General features: G+C 36.6%; 1 protein-coding gene and 1 long non-coding RNA gene across 4 annotated transcripts; one reads left to right on the forward strand and one right to left on the reverse strand.

Moving 5' to 3' along the window:
- Positions 1 to 440: 440 nt before the first annotated feature.
- On the reverse strand, positions 441 to 6,462 carry LOC127371769 (uncharacterized). Of its 2 annotated transcripts, none has more exons than XR_007886443.1 (2): positions 6,063 to 6,462; positions 441 to 1,288 (listed from the first exon to the last, which is right to left on the reverse strand). It is a non-coding gene; the product is annotated as an uncharacterized LOC127371769 (long non-coding RNA). The 2 variants fall into 2 exon arrangements; XR_007886444.1 differs by having other exon boundaries at positions 441 to 2,510.
- On the forward strand, positions 5,416 to 19,911 carry fkbp5 (FKBP prolyl isomerase 5). Of its 2 annotated transcripts, none has more exons than XM_051414811.1 (11): positions 5,416 to 5,699; positions 11,010 to 11,142; positions 11,320 to 11,464; positions 11,912 to 12,054; positions 12,977 to 13,091; positions 13,206 to 13,362; positions 15,241 to 15,331; positions 15,540 to 15,623; positions 15,711 to 15,896; positions 16,003 to 16,242; positions 17,207 to 19,911. In XM_051414811.1, the coding sequence occupies exons 2-11, from the start codon at positions 11,038 to 11,040 to the stop codon at positions 17,300 to 17,302; spliced, it is 1,362 nt and encodes a 453-aa protein (XP_051270771.1). In that variant the 5' UTR covers positions 5,416 to 5,699; positions 11,010 to 11,037; the 3' UTR covers positions 17,303 to 19,911. The 2 variants fall into 2 exon arrangements, with proteins under 2 accessions (XP_051270771.1, XP_051270770.1); XM_051414810.1 differs by lacking the exon at positions 5,416 to 5,699 and adding an exon at positions 6,536 to 6,910.
- The last annotated feature ends 570 nt before the right edge of the window (positions 19,912 to 20,481 follow it).

Here is a 20,481-nt window from a genome sequence, read left to right on the forward strand (position 1 = left end):
CAAATGACCATGAAGCATTTTCATTACACCAAATAAGTGTTTTCTGTGTTACATGGGCTAAGCATGAACACATACACTCAGTTGCTAGTTTATTAAGTATACCTAACTAAAACTAATGCAGTCTTAAACAACAATCTTGCAATAAGTTCTACTTTCATGAATGTTGAAATGTTCAGCTTTTGTTGAAACTGTTTTAGAGAGGTGTAGGCATGTCTCTGTAGAGATCCAAATATAATACATCATATAATACAAGCTGGTAAAATTAGTCATGACATTGTTTGAGAGGGTCTCCAAACAGAACATTAGGTTTATGTTTCTTTGTCTTTTTATTTGTAACAAAGTGCAGTTAAATGAAATATTGTTTCTTTTAGGACCAGAATATAAACTGACAAAATGTCAGAGACCAAACATAAAAGCATCAAAACAAAATGAGCCGCACATCTGGAAGTCTTGCACTTTTTTATTCATACTGTGTTCATGCATGAGAGAAATCCACTGCTGAGGCTACTAAACAACCAAACTCCCACAATAGTGGATGGGGATAGAAATCATCTTCAGAAATAAATACAGACATTTTATATCTAAAAAAAACCCCTCAGCATGCCTTTTTACCTTTCCAAATATATATATGTATATATATGTGTGTGTGTGTGTGTGTGTGGTTTCACCACAGTTCGTGGTGGAATAAGTACGTTTATCTACATTTGTAGTGCACACTAGAATACTCAGTCACTTCATACTTTAAATAATATTGCCTTTATTTGAAAGCTATACAAAACTTAACTTATTAGCATTATTATAGATTAGACTACCCAACGGTACCTATTCAGAGTTTGAAATTAACTCCACTTCAATTAACTGCAACATTAAATGCTTCTTCCACACAATTATAATCAAATACTAAAATGTATGATAAGGTACTGTAACACTTTAAGTACATAATACATCTGTACTTGTTGTATTGTGACTTTAACTTCAGTAAACTATCTTTACAATATGATTAATATCATGAGATGATAACTAATTCTGAAGAAGCCATTATGACTGATTATCTAATAAAATACAACAAGATAAAGAAATACAGTCATTTAAGGTTCAAGTTGAAATGAAAAAATATTCCTCCTGTTTGTCACTGTTCCTGTGTTTGTCTTCATCAGCCGCAGCAAAGAATCATTTATTTAGGGTCCTTGGCAGATACAGCAGCATAGGACTCTTGCTTCGGGGGGCAAAAGTTCAGGGATAAAAGGGATCACTCAGGAGATTACTCCCATGTACGTAACACGGATGCCTAGAACACAAACAAAGAGCATTATGTTGCAGTGCGCATGTTTGTGTGTGACCAAGTGTTTCTCTAACCTTATCCTCACCACTTGTCTTTTATATCACCAAATGAAGAGTTAAGCCCAGCTTGTTTTCTTTGTACATACTCCCCTGCTGCCATAGGACTCTCCTTTTAGCTGTTTAAATGAAACATCTTTTTTTTTTTTTCGTGCCTCCACTCAGGGCAGTGTTTTTCAATCAGATTAGTACAGCACATTCTGTTCTGTTTCACTTCCTGATGACTGTGCAGCCTGTATCCCTGAATGAACTCACCCGCGTGCTTCTGGTTACACCAAGACACTCATTCAGACAGACGTATTCTCGCAAATGCTTGACGGATTTTAGTATTCCATACAATATATAGTAAATGTGTTATCTAATTATCAAGAAGCCCTACTGTTTATTGGTTTATTTTAACAAAGATTATAAGACTTTTTAGTGAATGCTGAGCAACTCTTTCTCACTCAGAGCAGTGAGAGGCTCTAAAGCTCAAAAATCTGAGTGATAAATCTATATAAATATTTTTATTACATTTAAATTAAACACCTACGAGCAGTTTATTTAAGCGCCAAATTTTTCCTGTTTCCTATGAGGTTTCTGCTTTCACTAGAACAGAAACAAGATGTTCATGGTGTTTCAGGAAGGAAGACAGCATCTCAGGCCATGTGTCAATATAGAAATCTATTCAAGCATTTCGGTTCAGCTCAGGTCAGCTGAGTTCATTTTTGACTTACTTATGCACACAAGACGAGGGGGAAGTGCCAACAAAGCTACCAGGACACCGCAGTCCAGACGAGGGTTTGGGAAAACAAACAAATATCTGCTGGAGTCAACTGCCTTGATGAGACTTTTAAAAAATGATCCATGTATTTACTGTTAATCGCTTCAGGTAGGTGGTTGTATTATTGATCTCATCTGATTCTCTACTATGTTCTGCTTTTTAATAAAATGTACTAAATGTACTCGAGAGTGTGTGAAACCTACGTTCTTCCTATAACTGATTGCTCAGAAGATTACTCAGCCATTTGACAACATCCATGTGGGTTTGCAGAATCAGGTTCACTTGTGTTATGTCACCTTTATAATTAACAGGATCATCATGTTCCCTTCAATAGCTGCCTGGCTGTCTGCCAGCAGTGTGGTCAGACTGTCCTCACCACCTCTGACTGTGGGATTTGCCCACCAGAAACCTGCAATAAGGGTTTAACTATCTGAGCATGTCACTTCAAGCAATAAGGCATACAGTTTCAGCTCTCTCACATAAACAACTCTTCTTGGCTCACTTATTGTCAAACATATATTCACTACAAGAATTGATGCCATATTTTTTTTTAAAAACATTTAAAAGCTAAAATACGACATTTAAGTCCAAGCCATGAAACATGCTGTATTGCAAACATCCTGTATGGACATAATAATATACCAGCACCCTCAGACCGCAAAAGCAGCAAAGCAGAGCCATAAAAATCTTTTATAACTTTTATGGGAATTTCAGCTGCTCTTATACCCCCCACACACACACACACCTCCCATCTCCCACCCATGATGTATATCAACTCTGTATGCAACCATTAACAAAATGCTTGTTATTTTAAACACAAAGGCAGATAAACATGCCCTTTTTCCCCCTACTACTAATAATTCATTTGCATTCGGTCCACAGTCTTATTACTGGCTGTACAAAGTCTGTATTTAAATACAATACATGTACAAGTTTTGTGGAATCAGAGCTAATTTATTGATTTACTTACAGCATAATTATCAAAATCACATCTGAATATGTCCCTGATATATAGTAAACCCTGATGAGATGACATACACCACCTTTTACAGATTGTGATGCACATATAGTCATATCATGATCACAGCCAACCATGTTAATGTTCTATAATTTAAAATATTTTTTTTTCACAGAATGTGGTTAAAAGCTAATCTTTTGTCAATCCTGAATATTTGCTGTATTTTCCAAACTGAGACAACAACTCCCACAACTCAAAGCTGCTGTACTCCCTTCCACTCACTGTCTCATGTCTTCCTCTATCCTTCCTTTGTCTTTTTGAATTCTTCACTCCATGTGTTAACTACACTGGCATGTACTGGCAACGTGCCAGTGTAGTTAATATATAAATAAACAGAATATAAATAAGCAGATGCATTGAAATGAAACAACCCTCAGGGCATAATAGGTGATTTTAAAATATGTTCCAAACCTGCTGAGTGGATCTAAACCTGGCAAATGTCCAATGGTTTCTGTTCTTACAGAATAATAAAGCTGCCATTATAGCACTTTTGTACTGTAAGTCAATAAAGGAGGAGTCATCTTTTTAGGAAACTGAATACAAGTTAAACACAAACTTTTACAACTGGTCACATGGGAGAATGTGTTAGTTGGGATGTAATTAAACACTGTTGCATTTAAGTTTAGAGATATTGGTTCTTTAATATTTCCATTACATTTGAGATTAATTTATATATGCTATGCTACATTGTATTACCCTGATAACTGTGGTATTTCTTTGCAGATTAATATTTGACTTGTAAAACAAGAGCTCATAAAATGTGATGCATTGTACTTTCTAACATTACATAAGGTAACTGCAGCACCTGACCCAGGTTTATAACTTTAAGTTGTCATCTGACACAATGACAGAGACTCTACTTACTATGTCACTTAGGTGCTTTTACTTTGGATATTTAATTATATTTTAATACTTTTTACACATTTTATTGGTCTCATGGAAAACTCCAGTTAGGTTACTAGAAGAGTGGATTGTTTTGCTGCAAAAAAGCGGTAGTCTACTTATTTTGTTACAGATTTGACTTGCATAACAAGAGCTCATAAAATATGATGTATTACTTTTAAACATTACAAGAAATGATTACAAACAACACCACCTGTATCTGGTTTTATTACTTTACCTTTATCATCACTTTGACAGTGAGTAGTTTCACTTCATGTATTCACCTGGATACTGATCAGACAGAAAACCTAAGGCTGCAGGTTAGGTAGGAAGTGAACACAAGATTAAAATATTGGAAAGTTTACTGAAAAATAGCTGCACTGTTCTATTCTTTGCAGATTAAGATCTGAACTGCAAAACAAGTGCTCATAAAATACAATGTATTACCTTTTTCAAGAAGTTATTATACATAACTACACCTGGACCAAGTTTATTACTTTGACAGGGACTACCCTTCACAGTGAGAAGCCTACTTTTAATGTCAGCATTTACTTGTACTTGAATATACCTAATTTTGGGTATAACATGTCAGGTAGCCTAATTAAACATGGCTCATTTCTTATGGCCAACAGTTTTCACATAGTGCTATAAAATATGATAACCATCCAGTACCACTTCCTGGCCGTTGATATGTTGCTTAATGAAGTTATAGCTAACCTAAATAACCTAATTACTAAAAAGTCGTATAATTGTCAACTCTATAGTTTAAGTTACATCTTTACATTACACTTGCTTCCGAAGATCACCAGATTGCTAACGTTAACCATCGGCCAATGCGTTAAGCTAATGTTAGCGTATTGATTTTACACCAACGTTGGTTGATGTTAACGTCCGAATTAAAACGGTGTGTAAAACAAGAAAATTACAATACAATAAAGCTGATGTCATGTCTTGGAACAGTACCTCTAAGCAATAGCTTAGCTTATTTATTTTACAATTGTTTAAATTATTTAGCACTAACATGTTGTGGAGATTAGCTGAAAGCTAACGTCATGAATTTTGGGCATCACCTGGTAACTTTAGCAGAGTTACAGAGGTTAGCTTCATGCGATGAAACAAAATTGTTAAATATTTTAAAAAAGACTAAATTTCATGGATTAATGCTAATTCTAATAATTAAAATAATTATGTTTTACTTATTCTTGCCTCTTTATTGTGATTAAATGCAAATTTTTTCATATGAGTCACCCTGCACCAAACGTTTACTTTTAAGCACCATTGCTTGTAGATATGGTGATGATGTTGGAGTCCTAGAACAGTAATACAATAATTCCCAGGGCTGTGTCCACTGATCACGCTGTCTGCCTCTGCACAGACTGTGTAGTAACCCCAGCCTTCAAGACTAAGAAGCTCAATGTCCCTGTTAGGTTAGGAGAGCCCTCCTGCAGTCTAGTGAGGGTTTAGTATTTACTTGTACTTAATACTCCTAAAATGGAAAACTTAATTAGGTTACTGTAACAGTTTAAGTAGGAGGTAACCAAGTTTTGATATGGGCTACTTACTGCAAAACAGCTATGCTATTTTCTTTGGAGATGAGGATTTGACTTGCAAAACAAAAACTCATAAAACATCATGTAGCTATCATACTTCCTAAAATGCAAAGAAATAATTACACACAACACTACTTGAACCTTCTTGGTAAGTAATTAGATTTTTAATCCTTAAATGTATATATATATATATATATATATATATATATATATATATATATATATATATTACCACTAAGTAGCCTTTGTTTACATTTATTTTTGTCCAAAAAGTATAACTTGCACTTGTTTATGTAATAATACTTTAACATAAAGGATTTGAATACTTGCTTCAACCTCTGTAAACAGTAATGTTAACATTTGATGAGAATGATCTCCACCCAGTAAAAGTCACAATAAAACAAAATATCACCAGGCAGTAAAAAATAAATAATAATAGTTATCTAAAATATATAGGCCTATATATATATACATATATGTATGTATGCGTGCTACTTGGCGAAATCCCTACCTTCACACAAGTTATAGAAACGCTACAGCGATTGTACTTAAAAGAATACAAAAAAAATATCCGGTAAACAAGAAATATAAAATAAAAAAAAACAAGATGTCTTTAACAGAAACAGTAATCCGTCTCACCGCGCGTCTTATCGGGCAGTGTGATGCTTATTTATTTCGGTGCTTACACATCCCCCGTCTGTACTCGGCTATTACACAGCAGTGTTGATGATATGTGTTGTCAGCTGAGCGGAGAGAGAACAGCCTGCTGCGGTACAGGCTGTTCCCGGACTGGCTCGGCACGGAACGGGTTACAGGTCAGGGTGTCTATTGGAACACAGTGTTCTCGTCAGCAGCGGCAGCGGTACAGCTACAGTACAGCCGGAACATTGTGTTACTTTGTGGCTGCTTTCCAAAGACCTGCCCCTTAATTTTACACTAAAGGCCCTCCCACAACTCTACTCCATTCTACTCTCACTCTCTCTCTTTTCTCTCTCGCCGTGTGTCTCTGCCTCTCTCCCTCACCCGGTGTCATTTTGAAGTCTTAGATCCATGTGGCTACTTCACCGGCACGTTCACCGTCACTAGAGGGGACAGGGATAAAGAGGGGAGGAGGGAGAGGGAGGGGAGAGGGGAGGAAAAAAAAACAGCGCTACATAGTAACCGCATGGGCAGAACATTTAGTACCCTGGATGTGAGATGAGAGGGGCGGGCTTGAGTTAGGAGGAATAGACGCGGTTTTAAAAATCTACCGACTGAAAATCAGATTGGATCGCCGGCCGCTTCTGGGAAAAGACAGAAAGAAAAAAAAAACCCCAAAAAACAAAGAACAAAAAACAAAACAAAGGAGCGCAAGGAAATGTGAGTCTTTTAATTTATTTCATCTGTCTCGCAGCTGAAAGACTTAATTAAGGAGTCAATTAAGATGTAATGTTTACCGGCTTTCTAGTGCTTTCTGTTCACGCCTGGCCGAGTTAAAGGGACACTTGTTATGCATGATAAATATTTATCATTTATCTAGAGATTTTTTAAAATAACCCACACACACCAAATCGAGTCTTTTAAAAACCTTTAATGATTATAAAAAAACAAAAAAACAAACAAACAAGAAGTCCAGTTGAGGTCCCATTATAAGAGGATGGATGTTGAATTTGCCACACGTGTGGGGGCATTTGAGGTTACAGCTGTATCCAAGTGTGCTCTGGAAAATAAGGGCTGATAAGACACCCTGTGTATGTGTGTTTATGGGCGAGAGTGTGTGTGAATGTGGCACCCGGCTGTGGTTCCCAGTAGAGGTATATGAGGACAACAGTTTATATCCAGAATCCCTTTAGGGTTAGGTGTATCTTCACAAATTACAGGTTTGTCTAACCTTGTTTCTGAGAATTAGTAACATTAAGTCTAGTTCAGTCTGTGCTGATTCATATTCATTTAGGACCAAGTTGTGCATTATAGGACATAATGGTAGCCTCTGAATTACTTTAAATATGTGGATGTTATCATATTTAGATTTAGATGAGGAGGTGAGATAGAGGCAGAGTTGGCCTGCTGACATGGACACGGGTTGAGGCAAAGTCCCAGAGATGAATCAAACTGCTTTAGGGGATATTTAATGAAGATAAATAACTTTTTGTCCAAATACGCAAAGATATGTGAAGGGTGATGCATTCTCTGCCATTACGTTATAAAAATAGCAGAATTCAAATGTTTGCACTGTCATTTCACATCCAAAGTACCTACACCACATCTGTGGCCACTGTAGCAGATTTTCCAAAAAGTCCTTAAATGTCCTTAAAAACAAATGAACAAGCTTTTTTGTTTGAGTAAATGAGTCTCCCATATCAGACAATACTGTTCTTCTGGGTTGTAAATCTACCGGTCTGTCATGCACAGTGTGTACTCACACGTTCATATATGAATCAGCAGCAGAGTACGGATGTGAGACAGAATGTACAGAGACACTGTGTGCGTCTGTGGATGTGGTCTTTGCCTCATTGTCTTCTGTTCCTGCATTCCTCTGCAGGATATCTGAGTTTTAAAGTACATGTAGTCTACATGCCATTTTATCTGTGTGCTCACTGTTTGCAGTTGGTTTAACCATTCAGCTATTCATAAAAATAACATTTTTCATGCTGGAAAAGCAAAAAGTTAAACAATGAAATTGATGGAATGAATAACTTTTAATTATGTGAACGTGTTGATGATGGTAATTCATAACACTATTGCTATTAATTGACATTTAAATGTAAATGTAAATGTAACCGATAGTCAATTTAAATAATTAAAATTTGCTTATTTTCATGAGAAAACTGAAGCTGGGTGGTACGTGAGGGGGTCTCAGATTGGTGAACACCATCAGGCTTTGCCAGCAGGGAACTGTGAATAGAAGGAACATTGTGTTCAGACACACACACACACACACACACACATATGCACCCACTCACATACGTAAGTTACATCTAAATGAAATCCATGACATTTAAAAGACACAGGACAAGGTGTTGCGACAGAGGAGATGGACATTTTGTGCTGCGCTTGTGTTGAATTTAGTGAACAAACACTTGATCTTTGAAAATGACACAGAACTGAAGAAGCAGAACAGAAGCCCATGGGTCGGCACCACGGCTTGACTGCTCCTAAGATCTTTCTCACATTAAGAAAACAAGTTCAAATCTATTTCTTGATCAATATCCAATACAGTGAGCTTATTGCCCAGTTAGTGCCTCTCGGGCCAAGCTCTGTTGCTTAATTTTCTTACGAGAACTTAGTCACCACGGGTGAATATCCAAATATTTAATATTTAAAGAAAGGACAACTGGTGGAAAAAACGAGAAAACTGATGTAGAGAATGAGAGCTGCCACCCCCACCTCTCCAAACACGCTGCCCTTGAACAAAGTTTATAGCCTTAAAGCCTCTCTGTGGAAATATGAAGTGTCCACAAGAGTGCTGTCTGATCAGCACCCTGCAGTAAATATGAACACGAATTTACTCAGATTGGCAAGTTAAATATGATTTATAACCTCATCTTATCCTAATGCTACATGACATCCAGTGCGGGGGGTCGAATGATGGGTGAGAGCTACACTAAGGTGTGGTGTGATTTTTCAGGTGAGAGTTTTGACTCCAAAATCAGTGAGATTACGTCTTATCTTTATTTATACACTTCTTCTTATAAACGCAGACGACACAAGCAAACACAAAACACAGTCTCGCGAGAAGGCGGAAAACACTTGTGTCAGTCATCTGTTTTTTCATCGTAGATGTTACATTTTCATTTGTAACCGTTACTTCACAACTCTGGCCACATTAGTAACATCCCAACGCAGTCCAGGAACAGCTGTGAACTGGTTGCTACTCGAGCAAGTGCTAATGTCTGCTGTTTTATGTGATAGTAAGCGCTAAATAGTGTTTGCCAACATGCTTAACATAGCTAACTAGCCTTTTCATTGTCTTCAAACAATGTCAATATTATTCTGCTAGGGCAGACTGAGAGAAATGCTTGCAGCCATGTTGAGGTTGAGGTAGTAACAATGCTCGTTGACGACGGGTGCTCCTGATGAGAGAGGCAACATTTAGCAGCTGGCACACCAATAGGTCATTACAGTTTTATTGCCCTGGCAAAGCTGCTGGTATCTTTTTTTTACCACATGAGACGGCATCTATCTATCTATCTATCTATCTATCTATCTATCTATCTATCTATCTATCTATCTATCTATCTATCTGCTCCATTAGTTTTTAAGGTTATTTTATGATTGCTTTGTTTTGAAGAAAGAGTAAAATAACTCTGTCTGATTGGTTTGATAACATTTCTGTGAGAAAATAAAAGAAATGCAAGAAAACAAAATATAAAAAATGTTTTTGACAGTATTCCTTGATATCATTGATGTGAGGACATACTGCACATTATTTGAGATGAATATTGGTGCTATCAAAAGAAAAAAAAACATCTTAAGAAGGGATTGAAAATAGTTGATGATGGCCATGAAAGTAGAGGTTAAAAACTGTAAAAAAACAAACAAAAAAAGTATTACTTAACAGTGACAGAGCCGAGAAGACCCAAAAGAGACACAATTTCAGATATACCACAACATCATATGTCAAAACCAGACAATACGTAGCCTCATACTCTGATAAGATACTGTATCAGTGTATCACTTCTGAGTTGAAGAGTCGTGATCAAATACAGGATTTTTACCTGCCCTATCACAAACGCTGAGAGAGATGACTGTTACTTGTGATGGCACAGCGTTATCAGTACATTGTGTGTGAGGGTTGTCGAGCCCACACTTTTCCTGTGCATGTGAGGAAGAAGACCAAAATACTCATTACAAAATTAACAGTGAAAATATCTAAATGAGGTTCTGTCGTACTGCAGATTTAATTTTGGTTTCTGTAAGACATGTGGATGTTATTTATAGACTGACAAAGAGCACAAAGGGGGCCATAAACTAATAGCCTGGAACGTACTGTACTTTGGTGAGTGCAGTGCGTGTTACAAAATAAAATGACTGAGCAACACGCTGTTGCCTTTAACATATTTATAGTCATGTAATTACTTCATCTGTGGTGGATCAGACAAGAAGCGGTACAGTTGAGTGATATTACAACTGTAATGTTCTTCATACAGCTGGGGTTAGTGTTAATGTCTTTTGTAGTAAAACTACATACATTTCCTAATTCATATCCAGTACAGTACATGGATTTAGAACATGTGCCCTTAAATAGACACAATTTATGTAATGTGGAGGAAAACATTTTCTGGGTTTATTATGGAGATCTTGTATTGATATTTTTGCCAGAGATTGTGATTTTCCAGTCCAGCTCCACAAATTAGATTCTTGTGCCATTTTCTTTGCTGAAAGTTTGTCTCAAAGTGAAAACATGAGACATGAGGACATGTTGTTTATGGTACTCAGATTGCTAATACGTAGGCTTGTGTGTTCATCATTTCTACAGTGTTACTGTGTGATGCTCACACGCAGAAATGACCACTGATCAAGATTTGCCTATGGATGGCCAGCCAGCCACAGCTGTGTTTGCTGCGAAAGGCATCGATGTAACACCCATTAAAGACCAAGGAGTTATTAAGGTATTTCATTTTTACATTTTACTGTAGGCGTTCAGGCACGAGTTAGACTCATTGTTTCACCATATGGCATGGTGGCTGTTCTTTCTGGATCTCACACAGCTTTTATCTCTTCTACATTCTCTGTCACAAAGAAAGGGTTTCTCAGTTGAACTTAAGGCTTGTCTTTCCTGTCCGCAGGTTGTGAAGCATCAGGGGGTAGATAAAGAGCGGCCAATGATTGGAGACAGAGTGACTGTCCACTACACTGGGAGGCTGCTCAGTGGGAAGAAGTTTGACTGCAGTCGAGATCGCAAAGAGCCTTTTTGCTTCAATGTGGGCAAGGGTAGGTGAATTTATGAGTTGCTGTCAAACCTCATGGTGCTTTAATGTTGTCTCTTACCTCAAGGAATAGTTTGACACTTTGGAAAAATATGCTTAATTGGTTATTTGCTGAGGGTTAGATTAGCTTTATAGCTCTCTTGTGTCCATTAAAGATGAAGCTACCGTCAATAAGCTTAAGAGGTTTCTGTTTTATTCTTTATGCTAAACTAATTGTCTCTTGACTGCTGACTAGCTTCATATTTAACAGACAGGTATGATAGGTGTATCAATCTAACTCTGGAGAAGAAAGTGAATGAGTCTATTATCCAAATTGTAAAACTATTTATTATATTCTTCACGTCATTATACTTAATACGTAAATTCCTACATAATCTTTCAGCCAGTTTAATAAACCAGCAACATATTTTCTCATAGTGTTTTTTTTTGTATTTGCTTCATCCACTCACAGGACAAGTCCTCAAGGCCTGGGATATTGGTGTGTTGTCCATGCAGAGAGGTGAGGTGTGCACATTACTGTGCAAACCAGAGTATGCTTATGGAGCTGCTGGTAATCCAGACAAAATTCCTCCCAGCTCTCCAGTAGTGTTTGAGGTAGGTGTGCCTTGTTGGTGCTGCCATTTGTGTCGTGCATCACACCGAGGGACCCTGATAATTTAGGAGCATGTAAAAGTCTCTGCAGATGGAGCTCTCAAGTCATAAAATTAACTGCTTTGTCTATTTTAATCCCTCTCAGTCAAACAGCCAGAGAAGTTCAGTTACCACTTGTACCAGTCTGTTTAGAGCTCAGTGGGGATGCAATGTTGGCTTTCTGGTTCCTCTTTAATCAATAATAATCATTCTTTTTTGGCAAAAATTAGATGAGATTTAGCCAACTTCTCTGCTTTACAAGTTACCCCCTATGGACACAAAAAAAATATTATTCTGCCCCCCATAGATGTTCATCTGTCAGTGCTCCCCCTGTATCATTGGCAACAATAATCTAACTATGTAACATGTTACCTAACATCATATAATCACAACAACATAGTCAGATTATTTGATTGGGTATTGAATTTTACTTAACTTTAAGTCCCTCTATTTAGCATGTATATGCAGTATTAAATACATTTAATAAGTACAAATACTGTACCTTAATAAATACTTAAAAATGTCTTCTAATCTCTTTATAAGTACATTATAGTATCTTATAAACCCTTTATTGAATGTTTATACGTCTTATAAATGCCGCCAAACTATGTTCAAACTCACACAACTTTATTTTAAATTCTAACAGAGATCCTAAAGTGTATGTCTGATTACACGTTTACCTGCACCATATCTCTTAATAGTCATTATTTCTCTTTCTTCTTTTATTTCCCTGACTTAATGTGTTGACTCCTACTTGTTTTATGTTATGTATTGGTGTTTCTCTGCCCGCACCTACACAAAGTTAAGCAGAGCTGTAGTTTTATATTCTGCTTTATAGCACCGTTTTTGTAGTACAATGATTAAATAAACATTTCTAACAAAACAGATGGAGCTACTTAAGTTTGAAGGAGAGATGCTTACAGACGATGGTGGCATCTTAAGAAGAATAAAGGTCAAAGGGGATGGTTACACGAATCCCAACGACGGAGCAAGGGTTGACGGTAAAGCCCTTCTTTTTTCTTCATGGATAATTATTTGTATTGTGCCAGTCTGCCAAATAATCAATGAAACAGATGCATCAGAAGTTAAGTTGTGTTATGATCAATGTCCCACAGTGCACCTAGAGGGAAGCTGTGGTGGTCGATTGTTTGACTGTAGGGACGTCAGCTTTACTGTTGGCGAGGCTGAAGATAAAGGTGTTCCTTACGGAGTGGACCGAGCCTTGGACAAGATGCAGAAAGGAGAGTGCTGTCTACTTTACTTAAAACCAAAGTAAGTTAAAATGTGAACCGTGTCATTTCTTTTGCTCTCTCATGCAGTTACAGTGAGCCAGTCTTTATGTGGGATAGCTCTGGTAATTATCTCTGCTGTGGTTTGTCATTACACTCGTTAAGAGAAAATACAATTATGTCCCCAGGAACTTTTTATTTAATCATCCTTAATGTAGGATTTCTGTTAGATGATGATTATATTCATTTTGCTCCTTTAATATGCTGTCTTTCTTTTTTTCAAATTTACAAACATCCACTCGAAATAAACGTAGAACTATAATGCAAATACATGTAACTGAGGTAGGCCTATATATATATATAATAGGCACCAATATGCAACAGCATACAGTGTCAGTTTTTCAATATACTATAAAAATAGTGCAAAAGAATAAATATTGAATGAGATAGTGATGTACAATCTAAAAAAAGAAGAACCTTGTGGATTTTAAACTGTAAACATATAATCTCTAATTTGTTGGATATTTTAGTGTTATGGGGTTATTGTCGCTATATCACTGCTTAACTGTTCACCATAGTGATATCTCGTGGAAAGAAACTGTGTCAGTGTCGTTACTGCTACTATTAGTCATATATACGTATTTTGTACATATACATGAGTGGAGTCCTCAGGTTAGGGTTAGGGTTCTGACAAAAGACAGAACAGACAAAGAAAGAGGCAAAAATAACTAATAGGAAACACACTGTACAGCCCAAACCACATCTAATAAAAAAAATACATAAATAAAATAGACAGAAATATGGAGGAATAACACAAATAAATAGAACACATTGTACTGCCCAACCCACATCACATCACTGCCTTAACCCCGCCCACACCAACCCTCCCCTTCACGTCCTCAGGCAAAAGCAAAACTGAGTGCTGGTGTTAAGTACTAGGTATTCGTAGCACAATAACAATTCATACTGAAAGTTAATATCAGTTGGGCGCCCGGATAGCTCAGTGGGTAGAGCTGGCGACCTATGTCAGCCACAGGTTCGAATCCAACCTGCAGCCCTTTGCTGCGCGTCATCCCCTCTCTCTGTCCCCCCTTTCCTGTCTGTCTTCAGCTGTCACAATAATAAAGGCAATAAAAGCCCCAAAAAATTTTATGTTAATATCAGTAAGTAGTCAACTAACACAAAGACAAATCTGAAATAAGAAAATAGAAAATAAACAGAAAAGACTATATACATAATGCTTCAACTTAAATAAATACAAACATCCACATTTATCACATGAGGGGAACCTCCTTGCATTTGTTTCTATACTTGAATTAATCTTCTTAGGAATCAGAACGACCCCCTTCTGCTCATATAAGTCTGTCTCTTTTAACAAACTATACCCTATTTCCTGAAATGCATCTAATTAAATATGTATTTTTTTATTGCCATCTCATTAATACACATACCAATGTGTGTTTTTTATCCAGTTAAGAGCACTTTATTTGCAAAATACACACGTTGTTTTATATTACAGTTCTCAGGGTATGGTTTTATAATAAATAGGTTATAAAGGCAGGTGTATTGAAACTAACAACTCTATTATCTGATGTACTTCTTTCACAAAATGTCTCACCAACCTTCTGTACATTTTCCTTTTACACAGTGTCTGGAATATTACAATAAGATGTTCGACAGGTGTAACTTGCAGGAAATTTTCACCAGTGTGAGGTTTTTAATTTAAACAGATGGAATTTCCCACCCCGTAGTTTAAATGTCAAATGGCTTGAGCTGACTTTCAACAGTTGATACCATCTTTGTATCCAGTTTGGCTGTTTGACATGTAGAAATGGGGGTTGTTCCAGGGTTATTTTTTGTTTATCATTGTTCTTCTGAACAGTATTATTAGCAGGCTCATGTTTTTTTCTTTTTTTCACAGGTATGGCTTTGGAAGCGAAGGTAAACCGGAGTACAAAGTTGGACCAGACAAAGACCTAGTATACGAAGTTACCCTCAAAGACTTTCAAAGGGTGAGCCCTGCTTTCTATTTTTTATATCTGAAGAAAGAAACAGTTTAAGTGGTCATAAGTGTGGTTTTGGTCGTTTTTTATTTAAGATAATCAAATTCATTTTGAGCAAAGTTCTACATAGGTATGTAGATAATTTAAGCTGACTACCTGAAATAGAAAAAAAACTATTTTTACTCACTTTCTGTGGCATTAACTGTGTTTCCACAAGGCTAAAGAATCCTGGGAAATGGACTTGAATGAAAAGCTGGAAATGTCTCTTGAAGTTAAGCGTAAAGGGAATCAATACTTTAAGGTACAGTTTCCATGCTTATCTTTTATCTTAACAAATAATTTTTTAATGGGAAAATGTCCATAAAATGGTATTATCTTCCTGTATCAGGCAGGGCGGCACTACCAGGCAATCATCCAGTACCAGCGCATTGTTTCCTGGCTAGAAATGGAGTGTGGTACTGGGATAGAGCAGCAGAAGAAGATACAGGACTTTCTCTTGACGTCACACCTCAATTTAGCGCTGTGTTTCCTGCGGACAAAAGACTTCTCACAAGTAGTGGAGAACTGCAACAAGGTTAGCTGCAAGACCCTGATGATAGTCCATATTCAAACACCATTTGATGTCCCTGCATTGTCTCTCTCTCTGCTGATCACTGTGTGTGTTTGTGTGTGTGTATCAGGTGATAGAGCTCGATGAGAGCAACGAGAAGGCTTTGTATCGTCGCGGGGAAGCACGTCTCCATCGTAACGAGTTCAGCATGGCAATGGCAGACTTTCAGAAAGTGCTGCAAGTCAACCCCTCAAATCGAGCAGCTCATGCTCAGATTTCTATCTGCCAGAGCAAGATTAAGGAACATCATGAGAAGGACAAGAAGACCTACGCCAACATGTTCCAGAAATTTGCAGAATGGGATGCCAAGGTCTGTAAACTCACTGTTCTTGGCTACATGTAGACAAACAGTCAGCCTGACTCGTTCGTGTTCGTGTTTTCTTTTCTTTTATTTAAGTGAATTAAATACACACACACACACACACACACACACACACACACACACACACACACACACACACACACACACACACAGACCTGATCTACCACAGCTTGTTTAATGTACAGGTATTTTCTTTATTTATATATGACCTTTTAAAGCAATGTCACAACAATACTTTACAAATGAAAGACAAAGCAAATCAGCACCACATAAATGGCTCTTCCTTCTCACTTTCCACTGATATCAAGGTTAAGACCCTTTGCATTCATATATCCGTAGATAAGTAGAATTTAAACAAGAAATAGTAGAGGACTAGACTTCACAATTATTGAATTTCAGTCTTTCTAGGTACATCTGACTCCTATTAAACCTTTGAAATTAGTTAATTTATCTGGTTGGGAGACTTTGTTCAACTATTGGTCATTTTGTGTCTTATGTTAAGAATTATTATTAGCATTATTATATAGTGTTTTTAAAATAGGTTTCAGTTACATTTTGTTAGTAAATCGTCCTGCTGTGTATTCTTGTGCTTTCTTCAGTATTGTGCTGACCTCTAGTGTTCATTCATGGATTTGCTGATTTTCCTAACTATTGATGTAGACACTCTTCTGTTACAAAAGAAGAAAATACAAAAAGCAACAACACAAAATGTTAATAAAACATGTTTTAATAGCAATGATGGATTAAAATTTTGTTTGTTTTTCACAGTTTTGATTTAATTATTTTTTCTTTAACTGATTTTCAGTTTTTATATAAGATGTCTTAGGACATATATACATATAAATAAAAATATACATTTCATAACTATTTTCATTCATCTAATGATTGGCCTTATCAACAGTGGTTTATTTCAGACTGCTGTAGTCACTTGTGCTTCATCTCTCCTCAATAGACTGGGAAGATGAGGAGGAGGCGGGATGACAGGAGCAGCATGAACGGTGAAGTGGGCATTAAACGGCGGCGGAGGAGTCAGGACTGTCCATCGTAATAGTGACACTTGACAGGGAGAAAAAGAAAGACATGCCTCTCTTTGCTTTCCAAGCCCTGGGAGCAGAAGCAGGAACAAAGTTGCATAAAGGCCTCTAATCCAAACCTCTTTATCCCAAAATCCAACGTTACCATTCCTGCATATAAAGCAGAGTGTTAGCAGGGACGTTTGCAAGCCAAACAGAATTTCCCCTGTCACACAGACTGTGCAACTGCCAGGATGCACCTTCCAGTGGAGTTAGGACTGCAGAATCCGTGAGTTAAGATTGGTGAACACTTCTAGCCCCGACTTTTATTCTGAAAAAATATAATTTATTTCTTTAAATAGAGGAATTCCTTTTTATTTGTCCTTAGGCTACTGTGTAGAGTTGAGATGTGCCTCCACAGTGTGTTTCTAATTCCAAAACTGTACTCTGACTTGTATTTGGTATTAAGCCTTTTCTTGGGCAGCTGCATGCATGTATCATGAGGTGTTTGGGATTCAGACTTGAAACTTTGCTATTTTTTGTAATGTGCAATATGTACTTTGGACAAAAAGTGTAACAAGTCCCATTAGCTAAGTTGTATTTTAAACAGAAACATGATCAATTCTACTTTTCTGAGCAAAAGTAAGAAAACTATATCACCCATAACTTTGCCTTGTCATAAACAATAATCGGAGTGTAGGGAAGCCGCCATTTAATGTTTTAAAACATTAAATTTAATACAGAAATACTACAAAACAAAGTTTTTAAAACAAAATTATTCTCCACTAAACATGAATGTTAAATATTATCATAAATCACTGATAGAAACCTCAAGTTTCCAATCAGCAGACACCAGAGGCAGAGAAAAAAAGCACAAACTACAGACACAAAATTATACCAAAACATAAGTCTGTCATTCTGGCGTTCTGGGATATTTACTGTTCAGTGTATGGTTATTGCCAGTAACAGCTGAACTAATAAAGAGATTAATTTGTGACAGTAAGCTACTACCTATAAAGCCAAATGAGTACATTAAAGCATATAAGAGAACCCAAACAGTGGTTTAGAGAGATTATTTCCAGAGATACAAATTTAGCACCTTGTTTTGGGTAAAGATGAGGTATTGTTTTACTAAGATAGATAAAACTATGGTCATGAACTAAAATAATTTATTCATGAATACATGCATGATAGGTCATTATTAATTTGTTGAAATCTTGTGTTTTATCCACATATCCATGAACACATTACGCAGTTTTTTATGAGAAGCCAGTCTGGTATTGTAGTTGATCAAGTAAAACAACTGATAATAGGCATCTGTGGGATTAATATCAGATGATTACATAATTGTTATGGACTGATTACAATTGAATCTCGTGGCAGCTGCAAAAAACATCAAATAACATATATAAAAGTTATAATATATCCAAAATTAAATGTTTCCGCTTTGGTGTATTTTAGTGATGGATGACTCAAAGTTTCTTCTTATGTCGTACACATTGTATGTTAATCTATCAGCTAATTGCATAAACAGCATGGCACAATCTTCAGCACACATACAAAATACATGCAGCACTACTTCTACAGACATCCTCATAATCACGATTCAAACTTCCCACAGAAGGAGGCATTTGATCCTAAAATCAGTCTACATTTGTATTTGTCAGAGCAGATGCATTAGTATTGACTCTGTGAGTGCAAGCGGGAGAGGGACACACGCAAACCGCAGTTAAGCTCTAAAATCATCAGAACCACAGATCTCTTTCAATCTTTCACAAATTACATCATTTTGTTCAACTCTGGTAATGTGATCAACTACACAATTTTACATCTGTGTAGTTCTTTTTTGCCTCGGCCCTGAAACCGGTGTCTTTTTATTTCACTGCATCTATTTTTTATGTGTGAATGTTCGTAGATAGTGGACAATGGTGACTGTCAAGCCAACACTGTAAAATCAGACAATAATCTTGAGATGTTTTCTAAACATTAGTTGTTGCAGAATGAGAACCTTAGCTGTCTTAAATATTTTGTGTAAAAAAAATCAACAGTGTGTGTGTGTGTGTGTGTGTGTGTGTGTGTGTGTGTGTGTGTGTGTTATTATATATTGTTGTAGCAAGGTTTTTAAACAGCTTATTGCTAAATGTTTTCAAGTACTGCTGGCTCTAAACATTCAAACATTTTGTACAGTGGAAATGAGCATGAAGTAGTTTTTCTACCAATTATGAATTGTGTTTAAGAATAGAATACAGAATGTTTCTCCCCCACAATCAACTACAGAAAGATGTCCAAGCCCCTTTTTTGCTCCATTCATCATTGATAACTTAAAAATGGAAATTACAGGAATAATTTGGACAACTTTGACATAAACAGAATAAAATGCAGCTGGTTAAACTGCGGCACGGCTGACGTGAGATTGGTTTTATTAGAAGTGTTACGTCATACAAAATGTTTACATGTATTCAAAAGATTTTCACCCTGTAAAGCAAAATGTGATCAATGTGTTAAACCGGCTTTTATGCAGAAGAAATATTTTCAGACAAAAAACTACATATGGTACCTTTGTTCATGTCTTCTTTATATATTTTTTTATTTCTTTTTGCACTTTAAAAGCATTAAATAAATCCAAGAGTTGCATTTAAAGAAAGATGTCATTCTTCAAGTTCCAGGTCAATATTTTAGGGTGTCATAACATGTTATTAGCATATTAGTATTATTATATTATTATTATTATATGGCACATGTGAGAGGTTTTATTTTTCTCACAGTTGATTCTCTGAACTGATTTATTGAATTTCAGCTTTCCATTCTTTCATCACTGTAATTCAGTAGATGCATATCAGCTCTGAGCTTATGGCAGCTATACATTACATTTACATGGTGAAAAACATCATCATTCATAGTGTCCATATGATGAATTAAAGTCCAATATTCATTATCTTTTAGCTCAGTTTTTGACCTCTACCAACTCCTGAGGGAAATATAAGACTTTCTAAATGCTCCAGTCTAACTGTCTGTCTACCGTTTGGTGCTGAACAGGTAGTGTACAGTGGGTCTTTTTTGCTGAGAGTGAACCAAACAGTAAAGTTGAGGGCGCAGACAGTTAAACAAAGCTGAAACTCACTTAATGGTAAATGGACCTGTACTTGTATAGTGCCTTTCCAGTCTTCTGACCACTCAAAGCACTTTTACACTACATGCCACATTCGCCCTTTTC

The sequence above is a fragment of the Dicentrarchus labrax genome, unplaced genomic scaffold (genome assembly GCF_905237075.1).
Source record: "Dicentrarchus labrax unplaced genomic scaffold, dlabrax2021, whole genome shotgun sequence".
NCBI classification, from domain to species: domain Eukaryota; kingdom Metazoa; phylum Chordata; class Actinopteri; family Moronidae; genus Dicentrarchus; species Dicentrarchus labrax.

Bases quoted from the DNA above. Each gene is read 5' to 3' on its own strand.
- fkbp5 (XM_051414811.1), top strand. From the start codon at position 11,038: ATGACCACTGATCAAGATTTGCCTATGGATGGCCAGCCAGCCACAGCT. The intron at 13,092-13,205 runs GTAAAGCCCTTC...AATGTCCCACAG, and splicing joins CGACGGAGCAAGGGTTGACG to TGCACCTAGAGGGAAGCTGT. The intron at 13,363-15,240 runs GTAAGTTAAAAT...TTTTTTTCACAG, and splicing joins CTACTTTACTTAAAACCAAA to GTATGGCTTTGGAAGCGAAG.